Here is a 12,958-nt window from a genome sequence, read left to right as displayed (position 1 = left end):
GCACAAGTTCGAGTGTCAAAGATGCTAAGTCGAGGGTAAGAGTCGAGCAAACGAAGGGGCGCAGACTTAAGATGCCAGAAGTGTTGCAAAATTACCTGAGGGGAGCCGAGTCATCCAAGGTAATGGATAAGCCTAAGATCGAGTTGTCCAGAGAAGAGGACAAACCCAAGATTGAAGAGGTGTTAAGAGTTGGCTCAATAAGGTTCATTTCTGCCAAGGCGAGTAGAAGCCAAGTGCAAGAGGAATTGTCCATGTCCAAGGAGTTTGTCGAGCATGTTCGTGTAGAGAACATGGCTTCAAAGACCATCTTAAGAGAAAGGTCGAAGCAAGGGCTTGCCGAGGATGCTCAAGTGAGGAACAATCCTTCAAATACTAGTAGACAAGAGTCGAAGGAAGCCAAGACGTTGAGGGACAAGGCAACCACAGAGAAACTGTCCAATAACAAGTGGTTTTACAGGGAGGTGACTACACACAAACTGAAGTTGTGCTTTAGTTGGCATGCTAGAATAACAAAACCACCAATATTACTGCATCGATCGAGGTGTGAAGACAGATTAAAATTAGTCTTCAAGTGGGAGATTGTTGAAAAGTCAAGTATGAGCCAAAACTTTCAACAATTTTGGCTGGAAATTTTCAGTGAATTAATGCACCGATTTCGGTGTTATTTTTGTTGAAAATGAAAATAGGAATATTGTACTTTATTCCCTTCATTTTTAGGGTATTTACAATGTTAGTTCCGAAGCTTTAACTATAAATACCATTACTCATTTAGCTTCAAAATCATCCCAAATCATTTCTTTCTCCCAATACTAGAGAGTTTTCTTGTGAGTTGTGAGTGTTTTGTAAACGCATGTAAATTTTCTCTCTTTATTAAAAGATCTGCAGCAATCCAGAGATGTAGACAAAATTGATTGAACTCCGTTATTAATTTCGGATATTATTTTTCGCTTTTATTTTGTATTCTCACTAATCTGATTATAGAAAAATTATTCGCTTATTTCCCAACAACTGTTCATACAAGAGATGCCGGAGCATTTCTGCAAGGGTTGTGTTTTGCTAAAGAAATGGGTTTCAGGAGCATTGAGGTAGAAGGGGATGCATGTTCAGGCATCCATCGCATCAAGCCATCTGGAACGGATCTGTCAGAAATTCATAATTTAATCATAGATATTCAACACAAAGCATCCAACTTTTAAACATTCATTTTCATATTCTCACCTAGAAATAGTAACCAAGCAGCCCATGCACTGGCTCGAAGACGTTTAAAAGAAGGAGTCGACCTTTTTTGGGTGGAAGAGGCACCGAACGAGGTTAGCTAAATCATCAATCGGGATCGCAGGAACATCGATCCACCGTGAATTTTGGTTTTGTCAAGTAGATAGAAGGCATCTTCATTTTCTCCCCTCATTTTTTCTTCTCTTAGCTCCCTTTCCATAAAGATTGATCGTCTGGAGAGCAAAGAGGATTTGTCGTCTCTCGAGGTTTTTTCTTTCAATGTTTGTTTTATTTCTTAGTGGTCTTTACTTTTCTTTTAATAGTTTAGTAGTGTTTAGAGAACTTTAACGGGGGACAGCTACCCACCACTTTAATGTTATTTTATGTTTTATTTATCCTCGGTAATAAAAACTTCACGACAGTATTTAAAAAAGAAAAAGAAAATTGTATTAATAAAAATATAAAAAATTATTTAAATTATATATAAAATTTTAAATTTTAAAAATATGATTGCAATACGATATAACATCTTCTCAGTTTATCCTTACTTATAATCCCTTTAGGGTGCGTTTGGTTCACGGAATGTAAGATTACCAGTGGGAATGTAAGATTATCAGGGAATAGGATTACTGGGAATATTGTATTTTGTGTTTGGTTGGCTTAGCAGGAATGTAAGATTACCGTGTTTGGTTAAAGGAATAAAAGATTATTGGAATGTATATTTGACCAAATTGTCATTTATATATTTGTATAATACTACAAGTTGAAAAATATTTATATATTTTCTTTAAAAAATTTAAATTCATAATATTTATATAATTTTTTTACAAAATATAAAATATAAAAAATTTTAATGAAAGGGTAAAATTTTATTTTAACCCTTGAACTTCATATAAAATTTTAATTATAGATTTTTTTTTGTAAATCTAAAATAATTTAAGTATAAATTTGTAATTTAACCTTCGTAGAATTTTTATTATTTAATGACAGAAGAATGATATTTTTGAAAAAATAAAATAAAAATTTAAAGACATTTTAGTCCAAAACGTCGATAATCCAATAATACCTAAAGAATGGAAGGTAATGACATTCCCGATAATATACCCCAAAAAATTCAATATTGGTAATCTTACATTACCGGGAATAGGATTCCCGGGCTAACCAAACGGGGGAATATGGATTCCATTCCCATGGAAATCTCACATTCCCTCATCCAAACACCCTTAAAGACAAGAAAATATTCTCCGCACTTGTAAGGATTTCTTGAGATGGGAAGAACATAGATTACAAAAAAATTATAAATAATCCTTAAAAAAATCCTCTAACATTGCAAACAAACGAAGAGATAAATTATTTCATTTACATATGAAATCATTCTGGAAATAGTAAAATCCAAGACGTTAAGAAAGGAAAAAGAAAAAGAAATGATGATTTTCCCCCTCCGTTTATGAAGCACATGGAACTTGAGTTGAGAGAGAAAGTAGGAAATGGCCTGCAGGTTGAAATCAATTATGTCCCTGCTATTGATGCTTTAATTAAACCCTATCATTAAACTTCTTCACTCGAATGAAACTGGGTGTGTTTGCTCACCACAAGACAAGAAGCTGCTGTACGTTCAAAACAATCTGGGATCTCGGTTACAAATGTAGATCCAAGCTAACATGGTCACTTACGTTAGGTTTCGATTCATAAACGTACCCACGTCTCTGCAAACTTGAACCACCGACCACCACCTGTGACGGAAGCTTTAACTCATCGCTGGCGAAAAATCTACTCTGAACTGTAGCAGGGATTCTCATGAACCCCAGTACTGGGCTGCCATTGATGAGCGGTGGCTGAGAAAACGAGCCTTGGTTCCCATAAAACTTACCGTTACTGATGTTTATACTATTGTTCCACGAATGGTAAGCCGCCGTCGGCGGCGTTGGTTGAGCTACGGCTAGCTTATAGTTGAAAACCTCATAAATATTTTGAGCATCGGAGGAAGAAGAGTCGCGGTGCATGGTTAGCTGATGTCGTTTCGCGTGTTGGCGTTCCCTTTTGTGAGCGTTTTGGTGACCACCTAAAGCTTGGGAAGTGGGGAAGTTTCTGCAACAATAGTGACACTCAAATCTTCTGTTGGTATTATTGTTGTTATTATCTTCATTCTCGTTTTCCTTGGCCGTGTCTTCGTTGTTCTGAAGTGAGTCTGGCTTTGAGTCGTAGACGGTGGCTGCCGTAGCCGAGTTACCACTGTTGCGGCCGCCAAATTCCTTGCCGAATAAACGAATACACTTTTCTTTATTAGGGGGAGGTCGGATAAAGGGAAGCTGAGAGAAGGATTCCACGTTCATGAAATCGTGTGTTTCCCTCTCATTATTCTCCATCAAAGTGTTTTTTTTTTCCTCCTTTTTTTGAGAAATAGAAAATGAATAGAATCCAAAATGGGAAGGAGATAAGAGAGAGAAATGGAAGAGGGTAGCTAAGATCGGAGGAGGTGGGGCCTATAAAACAAGGGATTCATCAATGGAGGAATGAAGCTGCCATGGCCATGAATGTGAAAGCGAGTGCCGGAGCCTAGGGATGCCAACGGACCCATTATTCTATGATTTCCATCTAGTATGTAAGAATTTAGACTTAAATAAATAAATATCATTATTAATATCATCCATATAAATTAATCTTAAAATATATATATAGAGTAATGATAGTTTATTGATAAAAGGAATAAAAGATAAAAGATCCACTAATTACAACCACTCAAATGTCACATGTATATAATTACAAACGATTACATAAAAGTTTAATTATTGGATAGTCTTTTACACTCGTTAATTTTATTTTCATTAACCATGATTCTTTTAATAATTCGATATGATTATAAAGTAATATATGTTCAAAAAATTTGATTAATTGAAAAATATATATATAGACTCCATAGATGTAACTGCTCAAACTCAAAACATCTAGAAAGAACATCCTTTTTATTACCGAAGTCACTTAATGAAATCTCATCAACCATGAAATTTAAAAGTAAAAAAATATAATATGATATAAAAATAATTCAATTAAAATAAAAAATAGCTTATAATATGATATACATATAGGGGACTAAGTTATCAAGATGGTGCCAAATAATGAATATATAGCCAGCCTATTTTTAGTTGATGAATTAATCATTAATTCCTTTTTCACTAAAAGAAGGAAATTAGGAGGAAAAAAAAAAGAACCCCTTAAATAATCAACATAGCAATAAATGTAAATGGTGCCAAAATTTTAGGGCATGAGTCATACATGATACATCAATCAAATTGAAAAGAAACTTAAATGAGTTACCAAATGATATTAATTGATGAGTACAACATTGCTCTCAATACTATTAAACGATGGTATTTCTTTGTTATGTTTTGCCATCAATCACATAGAAACACGTTGCCTTTGCCATTTATTTTGATGTTAACAAGAGAGCTATTCATGAATTCAAATTTGCCATTTATTTCTCACCACACATCGTTCCCTTGGATTTATCCTTTATTTTTTAGGGTAAACTACTTCAAATGTCATTCAACTTTAAGTAATGTATTGTTCATACCATTAAACCCTTAAGTTATTCAGTTGTGATAGTAAATTTTGATTTTGATTTTAATTATAGTGTTAAACCCTTAAATTATTAAGATGTGATAGCAAATTTTGATTTTAATTATATTATTATTTCGTTAAATTTTGTCAGCCTATATCATCATATATAGGGGTGCTTAATGAGTTGAGCAGTTCTTGAGCAGCTCAAACTCGACTCGGTCAAAGCTCGATAAAAACTCGACTCGAGATGACTCGACTCAAACTCGAGCTCGGCTCGAAACCTTAACGAGTTGATTCGAGCAAATTCCAACTCGAGTCGATAAGTTCGCGAGCAACTCGTTAATTTTTTTATATAATTTTTTCAGTAGTTATCTTAAAAAGTTGTTTCATTAAAATAATAATAATTTACTAATAGATAATAAAAAAGATGATGAATTGCTAATCTATTACTTTTCTAATAAACAACAAAAAAATACTAAATTATTAATTAGTATTTTACTACACTAAAATATCAAACTATATCAATTATTTTAATATATTTGTGGATTGTTACTTTGGAGTTTAAACTTTGAAATTGTTTCATACATTCTTTTGATAATATTTTTGGTTAAATTTATTAATTTATGTTTATATTAAGCTTTTTATAGTATTAGTAGATTTTAACTATAATTAAGAAAATAAGGTAAAAATTTCGGTGAGCTTAACGAGCAACAAGTTTTTTTAACGAGCATGAGTCGAGCAAAAATTTAATCAGCTTAATGAGCAACGAGTCAAGTCGAACAACAAAATTTTTTAACGAGCACAAGTCAAGTACTGTCCAACTCGCGATCGACTCGCTCGATAAACACCCCTAATCATATATCTCTTTTTTTACATACAATTATTATTTGATATATCGACATAGCGCGTATTTATATTTGAATTTATTTTAATTTAAAAGTAGAAGATAGTAATTTTTAGAAAGAACCTTTAGATTTTGCACGCTTGAGTCATCGGTGTTGCAATTATTCTCAACTGCATGCCTTCACTTGGAGATCATAATTTTTCCAACCTTTCTTTGCATTGCATGACATGTCACTGTCTTGTTCGTTTTCTCTTTCTGTAAGTCATAATTCCTTGGGTTTTTGTCATTAAGTTATAACGTATGCGTATGTTTATGTATATGTTAAAACGAGCGTCCTTCGTTCATGCAAACACCTTTCTCATTTGACTAAATCAAAAATTAATTAGTTTAGCGAGATGAAATATTAATTTTGTTAAAATAAAGTCATATTATAAATAGAGTAAACTGAGTTAGAAATATAATTTTATATTATTTTTTGTAATATTTGATCCAAATTAATTAACTAATTAATTAATCAGAAATAACAGTTATACTAAAACAATTTGTACTCACCGAGGTCGTGATTTGGAAGGGAACCATTCATGTCGACTGTGGGAGGTTTCTTGCCTCTATTTCCCTGATTCAATTCTATTTAAGATTTTTTTTATTTGTTTTAAAATTATTTAAACTAAAGCACGAACCAAGCTTCATCGGTGGTTAAAGTGATGACTGTTATTCTTACAGGTCACGAGTTCGAATATATCGTATGTTAAGATTGTTAAAGAGTTCATTTTTAAATAAGTTGAGAATCTTTTGAAGAAATACTATATTGTGACCACCTTTAAATTAATAAAAAAAATACTTAAACTAAGCCTCGATAATTAACCTTCTAAAATTTTAATATTTATAAGTCATTGATAATTTTAAAATTAGGAGGAAAAAAAACTCTATCCTTATCTTTTTGGTTTAAGTACTTAGTAGTTGATTAACTCAGTTTGGTTTAGGATGATTTGATCGATTTTTCAATTATAGGATCGATTTTGTTAGTTATTTCAGTCTTTTATCAATTTTTGAATTGTGAGACCCATTTTGTCGAAAATTTCACTGCATATAATATTTTTAGGGTAAAGTATAGTAATGGTCACTGAATTTTTCTAAAGCTTTCATTTAGGTTCCTCAACTTTTAAAACTTGCAATACAGTCCTCTAACATTTATTCTATTTGCAATATGGTCCCCGACGTTACACTACCATTAGTACATTTGCAATATGGTCACTGAACTTTTCAAGCGCTTTCATTTAGGTCCCCAAACTTTTAAAACTTACAACACAATCTTCAATTTCATTCTAAACCCCAAATTCCTTTTCGATATCGAATTTTCTTTAGAAAATAAATATGAAAATTTTATCTTAAATATTGCTATATCATAGTCTTATAAAATCAAAGCTTATAGATATAACCTACAAAACTTATTATAAGAGAAAAAAAGAGAGAGAATAAACTTTAGAAATTCAGATACTAAATAAAAAAACCATGAAATTCCTTCCAAATAAAGTCAATAAGTTAATGAATATAATAACAATTTCAGTATGATAATCCCTAATAATTAATTAAGGATTATAGATCTTTATACTTAATGCGTACATGTTCATAATTAATTAAGGATTATAAAACTTTAGTATGTACCTATTTGATTTGAAATATGCTACTCTTTGTACTTGTGTAAGTATGATAATCCCTAATAATTAATTAAGGATTATAGATCTTTATACCTAATGTGTACATGTTTATATTTGACTTGCACGTTTATGTATGTGAACCTCATAAAATAGTATAGAGTAAATGTTATACTATTGAATTTTATAAGCTAAACGTCCATATCGCTTTTGTGTGCATGTTACAAGTTTCTTTATTCGCGATAGGATATCAACATTAATGGAAGAGTCTCAATGAATCATTCGAGTACGATAAATGATTACTTAAGTGGGCATATAAATATTGAAATATTTTAGTTAAGTTTGTAAATTTATTTGTATATTTGTTTTCTTTCAAAATTAAAAAGCTTCGTTTTTTGTATAAACAATTTTTTAACTTGAAAAATTTACGGATGTTGAACATATTTCATCATATTTCATTCAACGGGTTAGTGTCTGGTTCAAACGACAATTATTTTTTTAATATAAAGAGACAAATTGAACATACGAATAATAATGTGATCATTATGTAACTTTTAATAGTCGGAGACTTGATAAAACAAAACTCTTAATACGTCATTTTGTAACTTTTAATAGTTGGTGAGACTTTATAAAATAATATCATGTAATTAAAGATCATTTATATATTTTAAGCATTTTTAAATTGACTTGTAAACTAGAAGTATTTTATATAAACAAACACGATAAAATAAGTAAATGCACCTTGAATAGATCTATCTCGTTTGATGAAAGAACTTTTCTAAATGAAAATCAAGAATGAAAAAGAATTTGGGGTTTAAAATGAAATTGAGTACTGCGTTGCAAGTTTTAAAAGTTGGGGGACCTAAATAAAAGTGCCTGAAAAGTTCAGTGACCATATTGAAAACGTATTAATGACAGTGTAACGTCGAGGACTATATTGCAAACGGAATAAATGTTGGAGGACTGTATTGCAAGTTTTAAAAGTTGATGAACCTAAATGAAAGTTTTAACAAAGTTCAGTGACCATTACTATATTTTACCCTATTTTTTATTGTCCTCCGGATATTAAAATTTTGTTTTGACTATTCTCGTGTCGCATATTTGAGAATAAAAATCTCCTGCTCTGAAATTGTGTCCCTGTTCCTACACCTACTCTAATTTTTTTTTGACATGTATTTACCTTAATAAATTTCTTTAAACGTTTGTTTTAATATTAAAAGTTTGATTTTTTTTCTTATATTAAGTTATAATTTATATTTTAAAAATTTATTTTAAATTTCAATTGTATAAAAAAATAAAAGACAATAATAATAAATAATAAATAGAAAAATCAAATCAAGTAATTATATCCTTTTATAATTTATAATATATTTTATTTACTTTAAATTTAATGTTACTTATAATATTTTATAATTTATAATATATTTTAAATATACTATATTTTATTTATAATATACTTTATAATTTATAATATATTTTAAATATAATATATTTTATTTACTTTAAATTTAATTTTACTTGTAATATTTTATATAATGTTTTTCTAAAATTCTAATTATATAAAGATTAAAAAGTCAATAATAAAAATTAAAATATTAAATATAATGATATTGATTTTTGTCATTTATATTTTTACGCAAGATAAAACAAAATAAATTTTTATTATTATAATAACTATGAGTAAAAATGTAAGACTTATTTTTATTTTATAATTTAATTAGGTAAATTATATCATTTCACACTGAACTATAATATCTCCTATTTTACTCATTATACTTTCAATTTTTCTAATTTTAGTCATTGAATTTTTAAATTACTCTTGTTTTCACCAGTCTGAATTATTTTATTATTATTTGTGTATGACATGACATTTTCTTATTATTATTTAATATAAAATATGAAAATATTAGAAGGTGGTCTGATGCTACTATCAGCCACCGTCAACTGCCTGCCACCATCGACCGCCATAGATAGAGATCGTTTAGTCCCAAATTTTATGGGTCGCTTTGCCTCGACACCTTGAGTTTGAATATGACCTCCATTTTTTCGGAACCTGCTTCGAAGTCCACGAATTAGAGATTGAAAGTGATAAAGATGAAATTTTCAGTCGAAATTCATGGGTTTTGGGACATTTTTCAATAAAACAACCATCAGATTCGGGCTTAGGGGTTTAGACGAACCCACCCATGAATTTTAGGATCAAACGATCATCATCTACAACGGTAGACGATGGCCGACGGTGTTGTCCGACCACTTTATGTTTTTATTTTATATTTTCAATTATTTTTATATTAAATAAAAAAAATATCATGTCATACAGAAATAATAATAAAATAATTCAGAATGATCAAAATAAGAGCAATTCAAAAGTTAAATGAGTAATTTAGAAAAATTGAAAATACAATGAGTAAAATAGGAGAGCGAATATAGTTCAACGATGAATTTTGTAATTTACCCATCTAATTTTATATTATAACTCAACATTTAATTTTAATCATGTTTTATTTTCAAAATTTAAATATATACTTAACTGATTCTCTTAAATTTGATGGATTAATTTTGTTTATCTACAATAATTAAACTTAATTTGTATGTTCATTTCCAAATTTAACTATTGTATATTTTTATTCAAATTTAAACTTAATTTAAACTAAGACTTTTAAAGCTAATTAAAAAATAGAAAACACAAAGACTCTTTCAATCTTATGAATTAATTAATTACTTGATTTGAAATATATTTATAATTATAAAAATTTATGATTACTTGATTTGATTTTTCTATTTATTATTTACTTTTATTTTTATACAATTGAAATTTAAAATAAAATTTATAACTTAATATAAGTACAAAAAGAAAAAATCAAACTGTTAATATTAAAACAAACAAAGTTTAAGAGACTATTTGTGTTGAACCATGTTTTATAATATTTTGATATAACAAATTAAGGTAAAATATTTATGGAATTGATTGAATTTGTTCAATGTCTTCAAAAATAATTCATAGTCCATTAACCTTGAATTTGAGCACAAAAATAGTTTTCACGTACGTAGTACCAATAATGTTCTTATAGTATCGATACTATATGAACAGTACCGATATTGATCATGTGGTACCAGTGCCAAAGGTAAGAGAAGTATCGATACTCTCTAGGTAGTATCGATACTACCAGTTGTTTTTCAAATGGCTCAAATTCCAGAATGCAAAATAGGTATCGATACTTAAAGGGGTACCGATACTACTTTACATAGTAGTATTGATACCATGATCATAGTATCGATACCGTCAAGTCCAACGATATTTAACGACTAGTTTTATTTAAAAATAACAAAGGAAGTATTGATACTCATTAAAGGAGTATCGATACTCCCTGTATTGGGCAGTTTATTTTGCACGAAATTTCATTCCCAACGGCTCCAAATTATACCCAACGGCTAGAAACGACCACAAACACATTCCAACATATAAATACAAGTTCAAGACACTTGAAGAATGTTACCAACACCTATCCAAGCAATCAAACACAAGAGAAGTGTTTTCACTCTTATTTTTCTTTCTCTTGTAAATAGTTGTGTTTGTGTGACCTTTAATTTTGTAAGCACCTACCTTTTAGATGTTTCTTAGTTTATTTTCTTTTCCTTTTGTAAAGGGGTTTTGGTTCTAGTTAAGCCTTTGAAAAGCTAGGAAGTTTGTAAATGTTATCTTTTTATCCTTGAAAAATAAAGAATAAATTAGTGGATTTGTTGGAAAATTCTAACTGAGGAGCTTAAATAGTGGATGTAGACTTAATTGAGAGACTTGAACCACTATATATCAATGTGCTTTATTTTTCTCATCCTTTAAATCTCCTTACTCCTTAAATTTTTATCAAAAGTTAATTCACCCCCTCTTGGCACATTTTCGGTTGTCAATTTGAGCTTCATAAATCCCAACAATTGATATCAGAGCTTGACTCATTAGAAGGTTTAACAACCTTGGGACGATTCTTGAAGAAGCTCTATCAATTCCTGAAGCAACCGATTAGATGGCTTCGGCCTCCGAATCTTACTACATTGAAGACTCTTAACCGGTCAATAAGCCACCTTATTTCAATGGAGAAAATTACGCCTATTGAAAAAAATAAGATGATGCTCTTCATTGAAGCCAATGATCTAGGAGCTTGGAACTCAATCATGAAGGGATACTCCATTCCACCCGGTGATATTGATGATTGGAATAATGGAGAGAAAAAGAAGTTCCAACTCAATTCAAAGACTATGCGCATTCTATTTTGTGCATTAGGCCCAGATGAATATGAAGAGTCTCCTCTTGTTCCAATGCCAAGGAGATTTGGGACAAGCTCCAAGTTACTCATGAATGAACCAATAAAGTGAGGGAAACCAAGATTAGTCTTCTCAACCATAACTATGAGAATTTCAAGATAAAACCGGATGAAGACATCAAAGCTATGACAGATAGATTTTCCGTGATTGTTAACAGTCTTAAGGGATTTGGAGAAGTTATCCCTAATGAGAAGTTTATGAGGAAGATTTATTATCTTCCAAAGTCTTCGTAATCGAAGAAGTCGACGATCATCGAAGCTAATAACCTAAAGACTCTCACTCTTGATGAGCTTATTGGTTCTCTTATCACTCATGATTTGATGGTAAAGGAAGAAGAAGAAGACGAAGAAAAGAAAAACAAGAAGAAAGAGGTAGGCATTGCCTTCAAATTCACAAATGAGAGTAATCAAGACTTAAGTGAAGAGGTGGATAAAGATGATGATGAAAAAGAAAAGATGGCCAAGCTCTTCAAAAGATTCAAGAGATTCGTGACTTCTAAGGAAATGAAGCATGAATCAAGGAAAAAGAAGGGTCCCTCAGTGTGCTTTAATTGTCAAAGAATGGGGGCATGTCAAGTATGATTGTCCCCTCCTAAAGAAGAAGGGATCAAGTAAGAAAAAAGACATTTGTGGCGGCTTGGAGTGATGAAAATGACTTCAATGATGAAGATGAAGTAGCCAACCTGTGACTCATGACCATCGAAGAAGATTCAAAGGTATCTTCTAACTCAAATTAATCAAATTCATATTCTTTTGATGAGTTACAAGATGCTTATAATGAGTTGTATTTGGAATTTGAGACTATGAATTTTTTATTTTATAAATAAAAAATTATATATTAAGATTAAATCAATTAATCAATGATTTCAAGTTGGTTAGGTGATATTAATTTAGACTATATATAAAATTCGACTCCTTGTAGACTATCGTCGATTAAATCAATTTGAACGAAAAGATTAAGTAAAAAATGATTACTCTTTTTGAGAAAGATGTGACATGATTTTATTTGAGGGAACGAATATATAAAATTTTAAAGAAAAATAAATTTATAAAATTTGAAAAGAAGAAGACAGATTTTTAATAAAAACTATAAAAATACTAACTAAAATATATAAAATTTTAAAATTTTCACGAATTACCGTACCCACTCTTTCAGTTCTTCCTGTACTCTTCTCTACTTATTAAATCTATATTAATCTTTACTCAAATTTAATTATTAAAATATTAATTTATTTCTAAAAAATTCTTTAATATCTATACAAAAATATCGAGTCATGACAAATTTGAATATAGACATAATTTTTCTTAAAAAGAAAGCGTTAACACGAACTGTGAATAAATCTAACCATCACACAAATTATATATTT

The 12,958-nt window shown here is 30.0% G+C and overlaps 1 protein-coding gene across 1 annotated transcript; it reads right to left on the bottom strand.

Annotated features, from left to right (window-relative positions):
• Nucleotides 1-2,657: 2,657 nt before the first annotated feature.
• On the bottom strand, nt 2,658-3,697 carry LOC120116820 (zinc finger protein 8-like). Its single transcript, XM_039137237.1, has one exon. It carries the CDS (start codon nt 3,579-3,581, stop codon nt 2,853-2,855), a length of 729 nt encoding a protein of 242 aa, XP_038993168.1. The 5' UTR covers nt 3,582-3,697; the 3' UTR covers nt 2,658-2,852.
• Nucleotides 3,698-12,958: the final 9,261 nt, after the last annotated feature.

The sequence above is a fragment of the Hibiscus syriacus genome, unplaced genomic scaffold, assembly GCF_006381635.1.
Source record: "Hibiscus syriacus cultivar Baekdansim isolate YM2019G1 unplaced genomic scaffold, ASM638163v2 tig00110303_pilon, whole genome shotgun sequence".
NCBI classification, from domain to species: domain Eukaryota; kingdom Viridiplantae; phylum Streptophyta; class Magnoliopsida; order Malvales; family Malvaceae; genus Hibiscus; species Hibiscus syriacus.
The sequence above is the reverse complement of the archived record's forward strand: the minus strand, read 5'-3'. Positions and strand labels throughout refer to the sequence as shown.